The 22,454-nt window shown below is 44.8% G+C and overlaps 1 protein-coding gene across 17 annotated transcripts in view; it reads right to left on the bottom strand.

The window, feature by feature from the left end:
• The window catches only part of LOC111962122 (pleckstrin homology domain-containing family A member 7), a 180,509-nt gene that overhangs the window by 62,139 nt on the left and 95,916 nt on the right, over positions 1–22,454 (bottom strand). For 16 of the 17 annotated variants that reach the window (XM_023984958.2, XM_023984956.2, XM_023984957.2 and 13 more), the window contains one exon: positions 8,199–8,282. In XM_023984958.2, the coding sequence (XP_023840726.1) occupies positions 8,199–8,282 (84 nt within the window). Of the gene's footprint in view, positions 1–8,198; positions 8,283–8,437; positions 8,521–22,454 lie in introns of those variants that run through there. The other variant, XM_023984968.2, reaches the window with a different exon arrangement.

Below are 22,454 nucleotides of genomic sequence, written 5' to 3'. Positions count from 1 at the left end.
CTCGGAGCGTTCAGAGGTCACACTGGARMCTCTGGCCYAMGAGTAGGGTTGATCTGAGCCTTCTGAACTAACAACAGCAGTCAAGCACCCAAGCTAACTGGCTAATGTTGGCTAGCTACTTCCAGACACAAATGAGAGAACAGCTCACTCTGACCATTTTACATTCCCTAGCAGAGCTGTTTAGGCTGTTTTTATGCATTGGTGACTGTAATTGTACTGCTGGCAACAATTTAATTACGCTTRTTTGCCAACGTTTCCTGACACCGGCCATATTCAACGGGTGTTYAGTGTTCGCAAATTTGTCAGTTATTCTGCACTCTGGCACACTCAGAAGAGAGTGCTCTGAAATCGGAGTAGATAGCCAGAGCGATATGATATTTACCAGCTACGTCTATCAACAGTTGTCGTAGTGACATCATGAACATTCTATTGAAATGTTTACTTGCATAGTAGAGTCTCTAAGACATGTAGCTAGATAGCTAGCTAAACAATGAACCATAATCCCAACTCATAATGTTACTACCCTGCATGAATCTGCAGGTAGCTAACAAACCAGGTTCAATGTTAGCTACCTAACATTAGGCTATAACTAGCAATGCAAATGGCTCTGAGATATGAATAATATTACTACACAGACACGTAACGTTAGCTAGCGAGCTAACAGTACACTTTAACTTGAAATGAAAACGACTTTCTGACAAAATTAAAAATGAGTAATATCTGAAYAGGTAGCTAGCYAGATTATCTTACCCGTATACGCTTCTCCCTCTCTGTCACGGATGCCATGGTTGCCCTTAGTTTGAAGATGTAATCCGGAGACAGGTGTTTTATACAACAGCCTTCTGTGTGTTCTCTTTTCGAATCCCTCTGCATTTTGCAATCAAACGCCATCATTTTCTCCATCTCCTTAGCTATCATAGTCTAATTCCACTGATTTCAAAACTCGGTCCCCCAGAAAGTGGAGAGCAACACTTCTGCAGTTCTACTACGTAATATCTTTCAAAAAAGCTGCATTAGAAAGGATTCCCTACACATACTGACCAGCTCATGTTATAGACAGACGCACAGACACTCCTCTGGGGTTTCTCTCATAGGATATGGATAGAGCCAACTCATCTGTCAGGAAGTGATGCGAGGTTGTGGGCGGCTAGCCAACTAGGCCATCACCTGAGAGAAATCATTACCTCCTCCCGCACTGCGCTCTGGGCCCCTATCCACAAAGCGTCTTTGAGTAGGAGTGCTGATCTAGAATCGGTCCATACAATCTTATTCATTATGACCTAAAAGACAAAATTATTATAGCTTAGGCTTAGATCAGTGGTATTCATAAAAAAATAAAATAAAAAAAAATTGATAAGAGATTAAAATACAATGAATTCAAAATTGTGTTTATGTAAAAATCTAAARGTTCCCATTTTAAGGTTGTGTCATTAGATTTGAGGTGGGGTTGTGTGGGGTCGCCAGAAATTCTGGAGGGAAAAAATGGGGCCCCCGCTAAAACAGTTTGAATACCACTGCCATAGATGAACAATCAAGCAAAACCTTTGAAGCTACTAAAACTAGAAGATAAGTGTTAAAAACTAAAGGCTCAATCAATAATAGTGACTYAAATGGAGGCAAAACAAATAAAATAAAATGAAAATARGACTTCATTATCCGATGTGAAACAGAAACTAATATAATCACTGAAACTAAATCTACAAATGCACAAGGAGACTCACGTAACCCATCATTTCCATAAACACAAGAAACAAATAGTCAAATCTATACATCTGCACACACAGAATTCCTCAGCGCTTCGCTGTACAGAAACCTGGTAACGCAGATCTCGCCTCTCCATCTCTGACTCAGACATTTACTTTGTCGTCATGAGAGGGGAAGAAAACACTTAAGGGGTGCGCATCCCCAACGGCACCCTAGTGCACTACTTTTGAGCAGAGCCCTAACCTTTACCCTAACCCTATGGGCTCTGGTCAAAAGTAGTGCCATAGGGAATAGGGTGTCATTTGGGACACAGCCAAGGACTGGCACTTACGAAGGGCATTCTGCCAGGCAATCTAGGCAGCGACAGCCAGCTTTTCAGCACATTGGTTATTATCATCACTCTGGGCCTCCTGAGAGTTGTCACCCTGGAATAAGGGCCTTGAAGGGATATTCTTTCCCACAGGTTTTAGCTTATTTTCAACTTCCCTAAGGTGTTGTCATTTCCTCCAAAACCTTCTTTGAATTCGTTAGCTGGTTATTTAGCAAAGTCCAGAATGGCTAGTGGAAACGACAGTTACCAGGGTGCATTTCAAATATAGAAAATGATAACCAGCTATAAGGGCTTTTGGCTTTGGCTCTCATTGCCGCCTCCCTTCAGGGGCAGACTGACGTGCAGCGAGGAGAAAAGCACTGTGGTCACGTTTGTAGTGTAGTGTAGTGTAGTGTAGTGCACCCAAATAGGGGATGTCATTAGGATAGACAGTGGCAATTAAAAAAAATAATCTGGTGTGTTTGGGGACGTGATGTTAGGCCTAGATACTGTACAGAGTAGTTTAGGGGAAGGTATAGAAGGAACATCACATTAAAAGGAGACAACAAACTGCTTCAAAATGCCTCTTTGGTTCTGGAGTACCACAATATCGCCACATAAAAGTCATCCACGACCCCATTCCTGATCTATCCAGAGAGCAAGCGTGTGTATAAATACTCAGCGTGAGGCCTTGTGGAGGTGGAAACACACTCATTGCTCTCCCTCCCCATTCCTTGTCTGCCTGTGGTCCAGGTGTTTGAAATCCACCCTGTCGCTGCCATGGCGACAGTCAACAAAAGCATTGCCCTGCCCGGCGGGTCAGCGATCCCTCTTGTGAGCGAGTCATCACATTGCTAGCGTAGCTTTGCCCATCATCACCAGATACCATAGCAATGAGGAAGGAGAGAGAGAAGAGAGAGAGAGAGACGGGAGAGAGAGAGAGAGAGAGACGATAGAGAAGAGAGAGAGAGAGAGAGAGAGAAGAGAGAGAGAGAGAGAGAGAGAAGAGAGAGGAGACGAGAGAGAAGAAGAGAGAAAAGAAGGAGAGAATGAGAAGGAGAGAGAGAGACGAGGAAGATAACGATGCTACGTGACCAGCACAGAGGCAGGCGGTTAGCCAAGAGGAGAGACTACTGCATTGCGGGCAGAGCGAAACAGAGTCAGAGAGAAAGAAGAGCGGACGGTGGGGAGAGGAGAGAAGACCTGAGATCGAGGAAGAGGGCGGAGGATGAGAGGAAGCAGAAGAGAGGGGAGAGATAGACGGAGGGTCGCGAGGGGAGAAGAGAGGACGACGAGGAGAGCCGGGGAGAGGAGAGAATAGAAAGAGAGCAGAGAGACGATGGAGAGGAGGAGAGGAGAAAAGAGCGGAGAACGAGAAGAGGGGAGACTGAGAGAGAGACGTTGAAGGGATGAGTGAACTGAGCACCAAGCAGTTTTAAGAATTCACGCAAAATACTGTTGAGATACGAACAGAGAGAGGAGTAATAGACTTGATTGAATAAAGAAGAGAAAGAAGTTTTGCAACAGACGGACAACGTTAGGCAGGTCAGACCGGACACCGGACGCGGAGACGCCAATCCAGCCTGATATAAAAAAATAAGAGGCGAAAACGTGTGCCTCTTATAAGGTGTGAAGCCTAGACACTTTAGCCACTCCTGAGTCTGGAGGCCCAGCCAGTCTCACTTTAACACCAGTTCCCTTTAGACGCCAGTCTCCCCAGGCAATATTATAAGACGTAGATGACGGTTTCAACTCGGCTTTGATTGGTATCTTTATGTGGTGCCTCTATCAAAGCCAGCTGCTGGAACAAGGATATGTGAATCTAAAGACCTATACCAGGCGTTCTGAGCCAGAGCAGACGTTCAAGATCCCTGCTGTTTTCGTTCTTTACCTGATGAATTAATTGCACACACCGTGGCGCTCCAGGTCTAAATCAGTCCTGCATAGGAGGGGGAGTTAAAACATCAGCAGTTGGAACTGGCTTCGAGTCCAGTTTTGACTGTCTTATTGAAGTTAATTGCACTTCAATCAGCATCTCAACATCAATATTGAAAAAAGCCCAAAAAATTTGGTGGTCTGTTTACTGTCATCTTGCATACACTCAGTTTGTTAGTACCGAGTCGGACCCCCGTTTGCCTCCCAGACACAGCGAATTACTCGGGGCATGCGAACGTTGCTCACATTAGTATCAAGGGACCTAACGTGTGCCAGGAAAACATTCCCTACACCACCGCCACCAGCCTGTACCGTTGACACCAGGCCATGGACTCATGCTGCTTAGCCAAATCCTGACTCTACCATCCGCACGACGCAATAGGAACCCGGGATTCGTCGTACCAGGCAATGTTTTTCCACTCCTCAATTGTCCAGTGTTGGTGATTGCGTGCCCCCTGGAACCGCTTCTTCTTGTTTTTAGTTGATAGGAGTGGAACCRGGTGTGGTCGTTTGCTGCAATAGCCCATKCGTGTTCAAAGACCGACGAGTTGTACGTTCCGAGATGCTGTTCAGCACACCACTGTTGTAKTGRGCCATTGRTTGTGGCCCGCCTATTAGCTTGCATGATTCTTCCCATTCTCCRTCGACCTRTCATCATCGAGCTGTTTCCTCCCACAGGACTGCCGCTGACTGGATGTTTTGTTTGTCGCACCATTCTCGGTAAACCCTAGACACTGTCGTGGGTGAAAAGCCCAGGACGCCGGCCGTTTCTGAGACACTGGAACCGGCGCCTGGCACCGACGATCAAACCACGCTCAAAGTTGCTTAGGTCACTCGTTTTGCCCATTCTCACATTCAATCWAACAGTCCCTGAATGCCTCGATGCCTGTCTGCCGGCTTTACATGCAGTAGCAAGATACGGCCACAGTCGTATCTTAAATAGCWACTATTTTTATTTCTCAAATGGTAATTGAATGACGAATGGGAGGCGAGCTTCAAGTGCATAGGCGACGGTAGGGAAGGCTATCAGCTTGTCACCCACCACTTTGCAGTGTGAGCTGGAGGCAGTACGCATTTTGAAAACATATACTGTGCTTAATTATTTGAAACCTGAACYTTTTACTTCKTATTGATTCAAAGTAGCCGACAGAAAATCCGACCATAGAAACGTGGAGGCAATTATTTCATAAAGACTTCCTCGTATGCCATTGAAACCAGCATTTCTCTCCTGCTCTATTGGCTTTCATATCAACTTTCTTTTGTTGTCCAGAAGCAAAGGAACAGTCCGGGTTATATTAGCAACCCATCCTAGTTGTTGCATCTTTAGAGTCCCCCTCTTTCTAACAGAGATTTTCATCTCTGTCACCTGCTATCAGGTGCGCTGTTTAGAATGGGAGTTTCCCTGGGAATTATATTTTAGCAAATGTTTGAAAATGTTGTTTTATTGGCTGCTTCATTACACGAGTTGCATGTTCTGTTAAGATGAATTACCATAATCTAAATGTGATATGTCATTCTGAGCACTGTGGGTGGTCACCCTGACGGGTGGTGCACCCACTGTATATAGAGGTCCAATACATTTCTGAAATAGCCGYCAAATTAAAATCTTCCCGGTCACATTGTCCGGCGCCACATTTTCCTGACGGAWATCCTGGACTAYCCCRAGTATAGWGCAAGACAGAGCAACYCCTGTGATCTATGTGGTAGTTTGACCTACTTTTGTTGAATGCACTGATTGTAAATCGCTCACCAAACTACAGGTAGTGCTAGGCTACATTGTATCCCACAATTCTCATGGCTGCGGCATTATAGCTTGCCTAGTTCCCCGAAACGTTTTCAAGGCTGCAGCTGCACTGAGACTCATTACACAACGCACCCACCGACACAAACACACACACACACCTCTGGCCTGTTCCTTCTGTATGCAGTACTAGAGAGTGTGCATGCTGAGTGGCCGTGACACATTATCTGCGCGGCTCAAATGGGCCTCCACGCCCACATACTGTAGCCGTTAATGAGACGGATCCATCAGAACATAGCAGGGGAATGTGCTCTCCTGTTATCTGCCAGACACAGGAGAGAGCAAGAGTGAGCTAGATCCGAGAGAGGGAGAAAGAGGGAACGAGAGAGATGGAGCGACTACCAGAGAGAGAACGTGAGACAGATTGGAGAGAGATATGGAGCGAGGTAGTGATAGAGAACAGAGCTCTACGTTGGTGAGTGTGTGGTGTCCGTGTTATTTGCTCCACGGCTGTTTAGATTTGAGAACGAGAGAGATGGAGCGACTACCAGAGAGAGAACGTGAGACAGATTGGAGAGAGATATGGAGCGAGGTAGTGATAGAGAACAGAGCTCTACGTTGGTGAGTGTGTGGTGTCCGTGTTATTTGCTCCACGGCTGTTTAGATTTTATGTTGATGAGCAGCCAGTGCAGTGTGTAGATGCAATGAGAAATTCAAGAAATAAGAAAGTTCTGTATGAACTCATGCTTGTCACTGTAGTTTTGTGTTGAGGAACAAAATCCAAAATCTTTTTCACGGAATGACTCTGTGCACAACCTTTACAATCTGTGTCATCTTGGGCCAAAGTGTTGGACCCTGACACAGGAGGGGGAAAACTGGCACTTTGTTCTAACCAAAGGTAGTCTAAATTCACCCATCTTTGGTCCCCCATTTAAGGTTAGAGCACAGGAAGAGTGAAGACTTCTGACAAGCAACAACCAGAGAGGAAGAGGTGAAGAGAGAGGGTTTACTCTGTCCAAAATCTGTCCACAAAAAATAAGACCATGAAGTGAGGAATATTTGTAGAGGTCAATGAGAGTGTCAAATTTTCTATGTGAAGCTTATTTGATCGAATAGAAGTTTTATTTTATTTATTTTTATTTTACCTTTATTTAACTAGTCAAGTCATTTAAGAACAGATTCTTATTTTCAATGATGGCTTAGGAACTGCGGGTTAACTGCCTTGTTCAGTGGCAGAACGACAGATTTTTACCTTGCCAGCTTGGGGATCTTGCAACCTTCCGGTTACTAGTCCAACGCTCTAACCATTACGCTACTTGCCACCCCGTTGTTAGAGCGGTCACTTGACTATCTTGTCAATATAATAGAAAATCTTCAGTAAAACCAACTACAAGGTTCTACCAATGGTGCTAGTCTCCTTTCCCAAAGTTCACAGGTTTTTCAGAAATCCTGGTCGGAGGATTCCCAGAATCTGGAGGGGATAAGCTGGGAGGGTATCTTCCATCTGGGAATGATGCAACCAGGAATTAAGAAAAACCTGGTCATTTTTTTCAGAATCTCCTTGCACACAATTTCTGAGGGCAGAGCAACAAAAAAAAGAGAGAAGACAGAAGAACGCAAAGAGAGAAAGAGAAATTAGAGCAAGAGATGGACAGATGCGCTGCGTTGTGTCATCCCACACCAGTACTCTGAGCTAAACTCTAAATCTGGCAGATTTTAAGGGGGTTTCAAGATGTGCAGATCATGCGCCTATAACACTAGACTTATATACCAGAGTTTGTAGGTCACAACTCATGAGCAGTTAGGGTGGTAAATCATAGCTGTACTGACAGTGTGCCATTTGGTTCACACAGTTAGGGTTAAGATGGCCTGGTAGAGGCCAGCTAAGGGTAAGTGGAATCTGGAGACCAGGCTCTGGACATTTGAGAGGGCAAATGGTCCACCCTTCCAACCTTGATGATCCARAAAGGGACTGAGAGAAAGAACATCCTATTTGGGTTAATGTACCACTCTGTTCCATAATCTCAGTTTCTAAACAACACTGGCTTTGCCTTTTACTTCACACCCAATGCTGTATACACCAAACAACAACTACATATCTATACTCCAACAAAGCCAACTTTCCCAAATGTCAGCTTTCCCAACAGTWCTGGCTTTTACCACTATTCCATTAATCCATAGATTGTTTCCCTGCTCCATATACCTTGACATATCTGGCCATCGCCACAAACCTTAGGCTCCTATCTACAGTCTTGAAATAATACACAGTTGGATTTACTTTGAAGATTGATATTTGTCTGAGACGCTGAATGAATACAGATACTTAAGCTCGGCATTGGCTGCGTTTGAGGTTTGCACACTCGTAGTTACAAATAGATGTACGCCATTGACATTCCTGAGAGGCCACAGGTCTGTTACTGACCATTACCAACTAGCATTCCAGCGATATTCTGAGACCCAAAAGTTCTCATTGCACAAAGGGTAGATAAAAGTAGATTAGTCACTCACTGTTTTTGGAGGATAAAACCAACGTTCTCCTGAGACTCCTGTCCCGTCACGGGGTGCCGGAACGTCGTGGTCCTCTGGTTATGGCTATGAGAGGAACAGAGGAGAAGAGAGAGGGAACAGTGGTGGGGAATGGAGGTAGGAGGAGAGAGGGGGAAAAACAGAGTAGAACAAAATTAGCATCCCTGGCTACCGAATCAGTCTGTGGTCATTGCGTTGGATTTTCACCCCCTTCCGCTCACATGTAGACACAAGCGGATCATTCTCTAGGGGCGTAGTGGGATTCAAGCACCAAATAACCCCCTAGTCTCGCCCCCCTGACTTTCTCAGGACTGTGTAGAATGTGTGGGGTGGCGGTGGCCCCCGTCCTGGACAGCTCGTATGATCTGGTCCTAAAGTGTCAGGCTCAGCACTAAATTCCGGACACACACACACGAGCACCAGAAGAAGAAACACCAGAGAGAGATCAGAGAGAGAGGAGAGAGAACACGAGACAGAGATCAAGAAGAGACGGATCCAGAAGGAGACACAGAAACAGAGAGAGACAGAGAGAGAGAGAGAGAAGCAGAGAGGCACGAGACGGAGGAGAAGAGAGAGAGAGAGACAGAGACAGAGACAGAGACACAGAGACAGAGAGAGAGACAGAGACAGAGAACAGAGACAGGAGAAGAGAGAACAGAGACAGAGACAGAGGAAGAGGAGAGAGAGAAGACAGAGAGAGAGAGAGACAGAGAGACACAGAGAGAGAGACAGACAGACGAGAGACAGGAGAGACGAGAGAGAGAGACAGAGAGAGAGAGAGAGAGAGAGATCGGTCAGGCCAGGCCAGGCAAGGCCTTCATTGATTTCAACCTGGGGCCTGCGTCCCTAGGCTATTCCCGATATGTACTTCTGCACTACATAGGAAATAGGGTGCCATTTGGGACACACCAGGGCCCTCTATCAGGGGTGTAAATTCCATTGCCAAGGGGATAAACAAAGAGGGGTGGTGGCAGGGGGGCTGGTCAATAACACTTTGCTTTGGAAACACTTTGAAGGTAAACGGCACCCAATGTTTTCCAACTATACACAGGCWACAACATTCGACTCTCATCTCGTGGGAGCTTGCAGAGTGAGGGTGAGTTGGAAAATCAAAGTCACGGTCAAAGTTGACTGCCTACGATAAGGCTGACGACAAGTGTTRCATTTATGAAAGTGTGTAACTGACGCTAAGTGAATCAGTGAAGTTTATATTTTAATGAATTTTTAAAAAAAACATACAATCCACCTGCAGTGAAACCGCTCAACATTTGCATTACATCTTAGTCATTTAGCAGAAGCTCCCATCCAGAGCAGCACACAGGAGCAATCAGGGTGAAGTGCCCCGCTCATGGGCWCATCGACATATCCACCATCCAGTCCACTCGGGGGACCCGAACCAGCGAGTGTTGACATCTCATAGTCAAGTGTTGTCATCACAAAATAACTAGGGAAGAAATTTGTGTAGCATCTTCTGATATCGCAAAGCCAATCGCACATACATACTAAGTTCAGTTAGCAAGCAACAACAAGACGTGTTGAAGACTATGTAGGTTAAGTCAGTCCCTTTCAGAACATAAAGGCAGATTTGGATCTTTAAGGAGATCGCTGACAAAAGTTGCAGTTTGCAGAGCTTCGTCCCCAGATATCCCAGAGTACCAGGAAGCTCTAATGCATTCCTCRTCTTCCAGGGGTTAGGATGTAACCAGTTAGGCCCTGCGTACACCACCAAGGATGCATGCCAAATGGCACCCCATTCCCTATATAGTGCACTACTTTCGAACCAGTGCCCATAGAGCTCTGGGCAAAAGTAGTGCACGATGCAGGGAATAGTTTGCCATTWGGGACACAGTCCAAGTGACTTAAAAACAAGCCTTTATAGGGCACACATCGCACAACACCCTCCCAATATAWTCCCTCCATCAAATCCCTGTAGTTGAGCTGCTGCTGTCCCTGTTCCTGTCCCTGTAGGAGCTGATGTGGAGTGACGGCTAAGAGCTCACTTCCTGGTTAAGGAAGGGGAAAAAGCACTCGAGTCCAATACACACAGGGACGTGTGAAGAGGCTGCTGTSCTGTTAGTTGTCTTGACAGATGCCTGCATCCCAAATGGCACTAAAAGTAATGCACTAAATATGGAATAGGGTGCCATTTGGGACGCAAGCAGAGTTATGTTTCACACAGGAAAATACACACTGTGCTCTAGATACGAGTATGTCTCAGAGGACACTACTGGGGTCTACCTTAGCATAGACAATTATCTTAGAAAAGTCTGTACTACTGTCTATGCAGATAAGCATAAGTATTAGCGATATTGGCTGAACAGGAATTAATAATTTTATAGTCATTTAGCAATAGTGCTGTCCAGGGGATGGCAGTGGCACCCACCCTCCACAGTATTTTTCAGCCATGCGCTACAATGGCGACGTGGTCACAGATCCCCATCAAATTCAACAGCAAATGTAATGTTGCAACGATTTGGGATGACCTCAGTGTATTACTTGTAAACAACCAGTGCCAGTCTCAGGGCCCATATGTGCAACCAGAGGGGAAAAAAACTCTAGACCACCTTTACTCCACACACAGAGACGCATACAAAGCTCTCCCTCGCACACCATTTGGCAAATCTGACAAWKATTCRATCCTCCGGATTCCTGCTTACAACCAAAAACTAAAGCAGGAAGTACCAGTGACTCAATCTATARGGAAGTGGTCAGATGACGCGGATGCTACGTTACAGGWCTTTTTGCTAGCACGTTTTGCTAGCACAGACTGGAATATGTTCTGTGATTCATCCAATGGRATTGAGGAGTATGCCACCTCAGTTACCAGATTCATCAATAAGTGCATTGACGACATCYTCCCCACAGTACGTACATATCCCAACCAGAAGCCATGGATGACAGGCAACATRCGCACKGAGCTAAAYGCTAGAGCMGCCGCTTWCAAYYAGCGCGACTCTAATCAGGACYCTTCTAAGAAATCCGGCTATGCCCTCAGACTAATCATCAAACYGACAAAGTGTCAATACAGGACTAAGATTAAATCCTACTACGCTCGTCGGATGTGACAGGGCTTGCGAACTATTACAGACAATAAAATGGGAAACCCAGCCGTGAGCTGCACAGTGACACAAGCCTACCAGATGAGCTAAATGCCTTTTATGCTCACTTTGAGGCAAGCAACACTAAAGCATGTATGAGAGCACAAGCTGTTCCAGATGACTGTGTGATCACGCACTCTGTAGCCGATGTGAGCAACAGGTCAACATTCACAAGGCCGCGGGGCCAGACAGATTACCATGGCGTGTACTGCGAGCATGCGCTGACCAACTGGCAAGTGTCTTCACTGACATTTTCAACCTCTCCCTGACCAAGTCTGTAATACCCAKGTTTCAAGCAGACCACCATAGTCKCTGTGCCCAAGAATGCGAAGGTAAATGACTACCGCCCCGTAGCACTCACGTTGGTAGCCATGAAGTGCTTTGAAAGGCTGGTCATGGCTCACATCAACACAATCATCCCGGAAATCCTAGACCCACTCCAATTCACATACAGCCCCAACAGATGACACAATCTCATTCGCACTCCACAATGCCCTTTCCCACCTGGACAAAAGTAACATCTATGCGAGAATGCTGTTCATTGACTACAGCTCAGCGTTCAACACCATAGTGCCCACAAAGCTCATCAATAAGCTAAGGACCCTGGGACTAAACACCTCCCTCTGCAACTGGGTTCTGGACTTCCTGACGGGCCACCCCAGGTGGTAAGGGTAGGTAACAACACATCTGTCATTCTGATCCTCAACACTGGGGCCCCTCAGGGGTGCGTGCTTATTCCCCTCCTGTACTCCCTGTTCACTCACAACTGCGTGGCCAACCACGACTCCAACACCATTACATTTGCTGATCACCGACAATGATGAGACAGCCTTCAAGCAGGAGGTCAGAGACCTGGCAGTGTGGTGCCAGGACAACAACCTCTCTCTCAATGTGAGCAGGACAAAGGAGATGATTGTGGCCTACAATAAAAGGCGGGCCGAACTGGCCCCATTTAACATCGACAGGACTGTAGCGGAGCGGGTCCAGAGTTTCCTTGGTTTCCACATCACCAACAAACTATCATGGTCCAAACACACCAAGACAGTCGGGAAGAGGAGACGACAACACCTTTTCCCCCTCAGGAGCCTGAAAAGATTTGCCATGGGTCCCCAGATCCTCAAAAATGTCTACAGCTGCACCATCGAGAGCATCCTGACTGGTTGCATCACCTCCTGGTATGGCAACTGACCATAAGGCGCTACAGAGGGTAGTGCGAACAGCCCAATACATCACTGGGGCCAAGCTTCCTGCCATCCAGGACCTATATACTAGGCGGTGTCAGWGGAAGGCCCAYAAAKTGGTCAAAGACTCCAGTCACCCAAGTCATAGACTGTTCTCGCACTGCTACCACACGGCAAGCGGTGCCGGAGCGCCAAGTCTAGGTCCAAAAGGCTCCTTAACAAGCTATAAGAAATGCCCACCCTGACAATTTACATTGACCGCCCCCCCTTTGTTTTTACACTGCTGATACTTACTGTTTATTATCTATGCATAACCACTTTACCCCAACCTACATGCGCAAACTACCTTGACTAACCTGTACCCCCGCACATTGACTCGGTACTGGTATCCCCTGTATATTGCCTCGTTATTGTTATGTCATTTTATTGTGTTACTTTTACGTTTTTACTTTAGTTTATTTAGTAAATATGTTCTCTATTTCTTGAACTGCATTGTTGGTTAAGGGCTTGTAGGTAAGTATTTCATGGTAATGTCTACACCGGTTGTATTTGGCGCATGTGACAAATAAAATTTGATTTGATTTGATTACAACAGGGAAATCACAGTTTTTGCCTGCTCCTAACTTTTCAATTATAATGTGACCCATCCAATACAGTCATGGAAAAGCCCATTGACAAATGGTTCCAATCCTTTACAATGTAAATGGTCTGTTTCCCTCTACGTTAACGTATATTGAATCCACTTTAAATTCACGGTTAACTTTTTCGAATAATATTGTAGGGATCTCTTTGGGACCACCAGAGACGTTTTAGAGCACAGCTGTTCCCACCACACCATCTCAGGCCATTCTTATCCACGATGTCTAACATACAGAGCATTCGGGAAAGTATTTAGACCCCTTCACTTTTTCCACATTTTGTTACGTTACAACCTTATTCTGAAATGGATTAAATAAACAATTTCCTCCTCAATCAACACACAACACCCCATAATGACAACACGAAAACATGATTATTTWATTTTTTTACATTTTGCAAATGTATTAAAAATTAAACAGAAACCCTTCGCTATGAAACTCGAAACTGAGCTCAGGTGCATCCTGTTTTCATTGATCATCCTTAAGATGTTTCTACAACTTGGAGTACACCTGTGGTAAATTCAATTGATTGGACATGATTTGTAAAAAAGGCACACAACCGTCTATATAAGGTCCCACAGTTYACAGTGCATGTCAGAGCAAAAACTAAGCCATGAGGTTAAAGAAATTGTCCGTAGAGCTCAGAGACAGGATTGTGTCGAAGCATAAAGTGTACCATAAAGTTTTTGCAGCATTGAAGGTCCCCAAGAACACAGTGGCCTCCATCATTCTTTCTAGAACTGGCCACCCAGCCAAACTGAGCAATCTGGGAAGAAAGGCCTTGGTCAYGGAAGTGACCAAGAAACCGATGTTCACTGTGATAGAGCTCCAGAGTTCCTCTGTGGAGATGGTAGAACATTCCAGAAGGACAACCATCTCTGCAGCACTCCACCAATCAGGCCTTTATGGTAGACTGGCCAGACGGAAGCCACTCCTCAGTAAAAGGCACACGACAGCACTCTTGGAGGTTGCCAAAAGTCACCTAAAGGACTCTCATACCATGAGTGACAAGATTGTCTGGTCTGATGAAACCAAGATTGAACTCTTTGGCCTGGATGCCAAGCGTCACATCTGGAGGACAGTGAAGCATGGTGGTGGCAGCATCATGCTGTGGGGATATTAGATATTACTGCACTGCTGGAGCTAGGAACATAAACATTTCGCTGCYCCTGAGATAACATCTGCAAATCTATGTACGCGACCAATGAACATTGATTTGGATATTTTGGGGTTGTTTCTAGTAGGTTCCTGTATTTTGAGGGTAGCTGTTTATAGTAGTTTCTGGTGTTTTGGAGTTCTGTTTAGAGTGGTTTATGGTATTTTCGGTTGTTCCTGGTATTTTGAGGCTAGCTGTTTACAGTAGTTTCTGGTTGTTTCTGGTATTTTTTAATGGGCAGCTGTTTGGTATTTTGGGTTGTTTCTGTTCGTTTCTGGTTTGGGGTATTAAGTAAGACTACATAAATGTTAACTCTTATTATCTGGCTTTGAACATGTTGTYGGAGTACCTAAACAGAGACACAGGTGAAGCGGACTCAGTCTGCGTCATAACACATAACATCCCTCTAAGAAAAACGTCTGCTTTCTCTCAAAAACCACCCAGCATGGTGAGAGAAATAACCCACTCCACACTGGCTTTAGCGCTGAGCTCAACCCTCTCCATGTACACTGTGGTATTTACCTACAGTGCTGAGGAGGTACGTAAGGACACTCAAGTCTTGATTGGCACATCAAGGGAGGTAAACATTAATGTAAACAAATGTTGGTTACTTGGCTACTATGCCCACCCCATCCCAATGCAGGTGACTTGACCTCTTAGAATGTGTGTGTGTGCAAAGGCATGTGTTTATATGTGTGTAGTAGTAGTAGTAGTAGTAGTAGTAGTAGTAGTAGTTTCTCCATCTAACATCAGCAAGCGCTGCTCACTAAGTAGTGGAGTGAACGTTTAAACAAAATTGAGATCCTTATTTTCAAGTAAAATCCATAACCAAAAAACAATGTGTTTTTTTTATGTAGACACAGAACGTAAACAGCATAGTGGGTCTATGTGCCCTAGCTACCGCACAGAACAGAGTGAAGTGAACCCGTACACATGTGCAGATACTGTGTGTGAATGGGAGAGCGAAGTGTTGCATCTCAATATCCTAGCCTATTCATTGATGATAGGACCTGCTTGACTGAAGTTGCTTGACTGAAGTTGCTTGACATTGCAAGCCAGGAAATTGCGAGATACTGCATTTCATTGAAAGATAGAGGTTTTGATTGCCGATAGACAGGCCTAGTGCACGGTTCTGACTGTCTGCCTGATGGCCGACTTGCCTATACGGTGCCCCTCCCCTCTCTCTCTCCATCCCTCGCTAGCTCGCTAAGAAAGATGGAAGTGTTTCTGTTCTCGGAAGTATGGCAACATATCAGTCTCCACCATTCCAAAAATACTGAAACTTAGGAGTGGAGTCCTAGCGGAATCTAATCTTGACACTCAAGGAGTCAAGGAATCAATTATTTTAGAGATGACGCTCCACCACTATGTCATCATCGTTAGCAGTTGGAAAAATGGCAGAGAAAAGCATGCGACAGCAGCGGTCCTGCATGTCAATACTTTGAGAAGTTACAGTTGAAGTCGGAAGTTTACATACACTTAGGTTGTTAAGTTTACATACACTTAGTCATTAACTTAGTCACTTAAGTACATACACTTACATACACTTAAGTACATACACTTAGTCATTAAAACTCGTTTTTCAACCACTCCACAAATTTCTTGTTAACGAACTACGGTTTTGGCATGTCGGTTAGGACATCTAATTTGTGCATGACACAAGTAATTATTCCAACAATTGTTGACAGACAGATTTCACTTATAATTCACTGCATCACAATTCCAGTGGTTCCAGAAAATGATGTCATGGCTTAAGAAGCTTCTGTTAGGCTAATTGACATCATTTGAGTCAATTGGAGGTGTACCTGTAGATGTATTTCAAGGCCTACCTTCAAACTCAGTGCATCTTTGCTTGACATCATGGGAATATCAAAAGAAATCAGCCAAGACCTCAGAAAAACAATTGCAGACCTCCACAAGTCTGGTTCATCCTTGGAAGCAATTTCCAAACGCCTGAAGGTACCACGTTCATCTATACAAACAAGAGAACGCAAGTATAAACACCTTGGGACCACGCAGCCGTCATACCGCTCAGGAAGCAGACATTCTGTCTCCTAGAGATGACCGTACTTTGGTGTGAAGAGTGCAAGTCAATCCCAGAACAACAGCAAAGGACCTTGTAAAGATGCTGGAGGAAACAGGTCCAAAAGTATCTATATCCACAGTAAAACGAGTCCTATATCGACATAACCTAAAAGGCCGCTCAGCAAGGAAGAAGCCACTGCTCCAAAACCGCCATAAAAAAGCAAGACTATGGTTTGCAACTGCACATGGGGACAAAGATCCTATTTTTTGGAGAAATGTCCTCTGGTCTGATGAAACAAAAATGGAACTGTTTGGCTATAATGTCCATTGTTCTGTTTGGAGGAAAAAGGGGGAGGCTTGCAAGCCGAAGAACACCATCCCAACCGTGAAGCACAGGGGTGGCAGCATCATGTCGTGGGAGTGCTTTGCTGTAGGAGGGACTGGTGCACATCACAAAATAGATGGCATCGTGAGGATGGAAAATGTGGATATATTGAAGCAACATCTCAAGATGTGTGAGGCCTACACACCTGACTCAGTTACACCAGCTCTGTAGGGAGGAATGGGCCAAAATTCACCCAACMTATTGTGGGAAGCTTGTGGATTTGACCCAAGTTAAACAATTTAAAGGCAATGCTACCAAATACTAATTGAGTGTATGTAAACTTCTGACCCACTGGGAACGTGATGAAAGAAATAAAAGCTGAAATAAATCATTCTCTTAACTATTATTCTGACATGGTGATCCTAACTGACCTAAGACTGGGAATTTTTACTTGGAATAAATGTCAGGAATTGTGAAAACTGAGTTTAAATGTATTTGGRTAAGGTGTATGTAAACTTTCGACTTCAACTGTAAATGGAAATCCAAACTTCGCGAGATGGAATTGAGGTARAACAATGATAGTACAAGTACAATGACCATCTGAAAGTGACGCACCGTGAGACGGTTGACAGCAGCACATCTGCAAAGTGAATTCACATGACATTTTAAGCATTTTTTGTATGTAATTTTTTRCTCCATTTGTCACATCCCTATAACTAAAACAACCTAAAACCAGTATTTAACCTACATTCTCCTAACTTGCTCCCATTTCAGACTTAATTCAAGTCTCCCGTGTGTGTGTGTGTTTACTGTAAAATCAGGCTGCTGTGTTTGGTTAGCGGTGCTATTGAAGTGCTGTGGTCTGTCAGGGGKTCTGTACTGAGGCCTGTCAGGACAGCAGCAAAGGGCTGTTTCTGTTTGCACGCACACACACACACTTTTCTTATAATAGGCCTACGCCAACAATAGGCCTTGGCTTAAAACGGTTTCCTTTTTTATCATCCAGTACAGTATGCATTTCCCGATGAGAAACCATATTTCTCCTATATCAAAACCACTATCACTGAGTGAGAGAGAGGCTAAAAAGTTCATACAAGTGAAAACCTGTGAAAATGCTTCAGTGCATMGTTCAAGCAGAACTGTGAACTCAAGCAGTGCACTGAATAGGGTGCCATATGGGACGCAGCCCATGCTGCAAACTGCTCTCTGTCTGGCGGCTCTCTGCTTTAAGTTCCTACAAATGCAGATAAGAGGCTCTGGTGTCATTAGTGAGCCGAGATGAAGATTGACTGTGCAAATGCCTGTTGATAAAGTCTTAGTCCATTCTCCCATTTTCTCATGATGAAATTACAGAGAAAAAAAAGGGCCCGTATTCACAAAGCGTCACAGAGTAGGAATACTGATCTAGGATAAAGTCCCCCGTCCGTAAGTTCAATAAGACCTAAAAGGCAAAACTGATCCTAAACCAGCACTCCTACAAGACTCTGAATACAGGCCCATAATAAATGAACCGCTGTCCATTTCTCTGTCGGAAGTTTACATACACCTTAGCCAAATACATTTAAACTCAGTTTTTCAAGATTSCTGACATTTAATCYAAGTAAAAATTCCCTGTCTTAGGTCAATTATGATCACCACTTTACTTTAAGGCGAAATGTCAGAATAATATGATCTATTTATTTCAGCTTTTATTTCTTTCATCACATTCCCAGTGGGTCAGAAGTTTACATACACTCAATTAGTATTTGGTAGCATTGCCTTTAAATTGTTTAACTTGGGTCAAATGTTTCAGGTAGCCTTCCACAAGCTTCCCACAATAGGTGGATTTTGGCCTCATTAATCCTGACAGGGCTGATGTAACGTAGTCAGGTTTGTAGGCCTCCTTGCTCGCACATGCTTTTTCAGTTCTGCCCACAAATTTTGTATAGGATTGAGGTCAGGTCTTTGTGATGGCCACTCCAATACCTTGACTTTGTTGTCCTTAAGCKATTTTGCCACAACTTTGGAAGTATGCTTGGGGTCATTATCCATTTGGAAGACCCATTTGCGACCAAGCTTTAACTTCCTGACTGATGTCTTGAGATGTTGCTTTAATATATTCACATAATTTTCCATCCTCATGATGCCATCTATTTTGTGAAGTGCACTAGTCCCTCCTGCAGCAAAGCACCCCCACAACATGATGCTGCCAACCCCCTGTGCTTCACAGTTGGGATGGTGTTCTTCGGCTTGCAAGCATCCCACTTTTTCCTCCAAACAGAACGATGGTCATTATGGCCAAACAGTTCCATTTTTGTTTCATCAGACCAGAGGACATTTCTCCAAAAAGTACGATCGTTGTCCCCATGTGCAGTTGCAAACCGTAGTCTGGCTTTTTTATGGCGTTTTTGGAGCAGTGGCTTCTTCCTTGCTGAGCGGCCATTCAGGTTATGTCAATATAGGACTCGTTTTACTGTGGATATAGATACTTTTGTACCCGTTTCCTCCAGCATCTTCACAAGGTCCTTTGCTGTTGTTCTGGGATTGATTTGGACTTTTCGCACCAAAGTACGTTCATCTCTAGGAGACAGAACACGTCTCCTTCCTGAGCGGTATGACGGCTGCGTGGCCCCATGTTGTTTATACTTGCGTACTATTGTTTGTACAGATGAACGTGGTACCTTCAGGCGTTTGGAAATTGCTCCCAAGGATGAACCAGACTTGTGGATGTCTACAATTCTTTTTCTGAGGTCTTGGCTGATTTCTTTAGATTTTCCCATGATGTCAAGCAAAGAGGCACTGAGTTTGAAGGTAGGCCTTGAAATACATCCACAGGTACACCTCCAATTGACTCAAATTGTCAATTAGCCTAACAGAAGCTTCTAAAGCCATGACATCATTTTCTGGAATTTTCCAAGCTGTTCACAAAGGCACAGTCAACTTAGTGTATGTAAACTTCTGACCCACTGGAATTGTGATACAGTGAATTATACGTGAAATAATCTGTCTGTAAACAAATGTTGTAAAAATGACTTGTGTCATGCACAAAGTAGATGTCCTAACCGACATGCCAAAACTATAGTTTTTTAACAAGAAATTTGTGGCGTGGTTGAAAAACAAGTTTTAATGACTCCAACCTAAGTGTATGTAAACTTCCAACTTCAACTGTACACCCTCCCCCCCGGGAAAGTATTCAGACTCATTTTCCAAATTTTGTTACGTTACAGCCTTATTGTTTTTTTCCCCCTCATCAATCTACACACAATACCCCATAATGACAAAGCAAAAACATGTTTGTAGATTTTTTTGGCTATTTTATATACATAAATAAAAAACTGAAATATCACATTTACATAAATATTCAGACCCTTCACTCAGTACTTTTTTGAAGCACCTTTGGCAGAGATTACAGCCTTGAGTCTTATTGGATAAAACGCTACAAGCTTGGCACACCTGTATTTGGCGAGTTTCTCCCATTCTTCTCTTCAGATCCTCTCAGGCTCTGTCAGGTTGAATGGGGAGCATTGCTGCACAGCTATTTTCAGGTCTCTCCAGAGATGTTAGATCGGGTTCAAGTCCGGGCTCTGGCTGGACATTCAGAGACCTGTCCCGAAGCCACTCCTGCGTTGGCTTGGCTGTGTGCTTAGGGTCGTTGTCCTGTTGGATGGTGAACCTTCACCCCAGTCTGAGGTTCTGAGCGCTCTGGAGCAGGATATCATCAAGGATCTCTCTGTACTTTGCTCCATTCATCTTTGCCTMGATTCTGACTAGTCTCCCAGTCCCTGCCGCTGCAACCTCCATGCTTCACCGTAGGGATGGTGCCAGGTTTCCTCCAGAAGTGATGCTTGGCATTCAGGCCAAAGCGTTCAATCTTGGTTTTATCAGACCAGAGAATCTTGTTTTTCATGGTCTGAGAGTCTTTAGGTGCGTTTTGGCAAACTCCAAGCGGGCTGTCATGTGTCTTTTAGTGAGAAGTGACCGCAGAGTGCTGAAGCGCTTAGCACGTCTGTCCTAGGTTGCAACACTGACTACCGAGTTCCAAACTGCCTCTGGAAGCAACATCAACACAATAACTGTTTGTCAGGAGCTTCATAAAATGTGTTTTTGTGGCCGAGCAACCGCACACAAGCCTAAGATCACCATGCGCAATGCCAAGGGTCGGCTGAAGTGGTGGAAAGTGGAAAGTGGAGCAGTGGAAATGCATTTTCTGGAGTGATGAATCACACTTCACCATCTGGCAGGCCGACGAACGAATCTGGGTTTGGCGGATGCCAAGAGAACACTACCTGCCCCAAGGTATAGTGACAACTGTAAAGTTTGGTGMAGGAGGAATAATGGTCTAGGGCTGTTTTTCATGGTTTGGGCTAGGCCCCTTAGTTCCAGTGAAGGAAATATGAATGATACAGCATACAATGACATTCCAGACGATTCTGCACTTCCTACCTTGTGMCAACAGTTTGGGGAAGGACCTTTCCTGTTTCAGCATGACAATGCCCCTGTGCACAAAGCGAGGACCATACTGAATTGGTTTGTCAGCTCGGTGTGGAAGAACTTGACTGGCCTGCACAGGGCCCTGACCTCAACCACATCGAATACCTTTGGGATGAATTGGAACCCCTACTGCGAGCCAGGCCTAATCGCCCAACATCAGTGCCCGACCTCACGAATACTCGTGGCTGAATGGAAGCAAGTCCTAACAGCAATGTTACAACATCTAGTGGAAAGCCTTCCAAGAAGAGTGGAGGCTGTTATAGCAGCAATGGGGGACCAACTCCATATTAATTAATGCCCATGATTTTGCCATGAGATGTTTGACGAGTAGGTGTCCACATACATTTGGTCATGTAGTGTATCAAAGGCTAAATATGTTGGCTTTGAACAGCTGGTTARYTCACAAATGGCACCTTATTCCCTAAATAGTGCATTACTTTTGACKAGTGCCCATATGGTCCTGGTCAAAATGTATGCACTAAATAGGGAATAGGGTAACTTTCGGGATGCAGCCTCCTCTCTCACTGACGTCTCACCCAATCCTAAGTGGAGACATTTGTCTCCGTATCTACTGGCGTGAGACAGCTGGCAGGTTTGCGAGAGCCCCGCGCTGAGAAAGACAGATTGCTTCAAAACATCTATTTGGTGAGTGGGTGTGTGTTCAGTCAAAAAGGTCAGGTCTATTTAAAGGTTTCCAGATGAAATGTGTTTGAAATGCAGGGCGGAGGACAGATGTAGGGACAGATAGAGGGGAGGGAGGGAGGGAGGGAGGGAGGGAGAAAAAGGAGGGCGGTTGGTGCATTCTGAGGGACAGAGCGAGGTCATTCCCATTCAAAGTGCGGAGAGGTGTGGGTGGGTGGGTGTGTGTGTGTGTGCACGCATGAGTCGGTCCGTCTGTCTGTTCATGTATACGTGTGTATGCGTGTGTGTACATGCATTCGTTTGTGTGGGTATCAATGTGTGTGTATATAAGTTGGTGTGTGTAATGCGATGTGGGTGTCTGCGTACGTGGTGGCATAGACAGACATTTAAAGTAGCCCTTTGAGTGGAGCTGCTATGTAGGCTCTGAATAATACAGCTAATAATTATCCTTCCATCCCACACGCTGGCTTTTGTTAAAGAGATGAAGAGGCTCCGGTGTCATCAGAAGTTGAAACTCAGAACACCAGCACTCTCCTCCAAAAGAAAACTGTTTTAACGCAGACTTTGAACTATTGTTAAAGGCACAGATTGATTTCAAGAGTCGGGTAGTTAGGACTGGATATACAAGCCTCCACACACAACCATCACACGCACACCACATACAGCATGTACACATTCGTACACACATGTAGCCTACATCTAC

The sequence above is a fragment of the Salvelinus sp. IW2-2015 genome, linkage group LG4q.1:29, assembly GCF_002910315.2.
Source record: "Salvelinus sp. IW2-2015 linkage group LG4q.1:29, ASM291031v2, whole genome shotgun sequence".
Taxonomy (NCBI): Eukaryota; Metazoa; Chordata; class Actinopteri; order Salmoniformes; family Salmonidae; genus Salvelinus; species Salvelinus sp. IW2-2015.
This window is presented reverse-complemented; position numbering and strand designations above follow the sequence as displayed.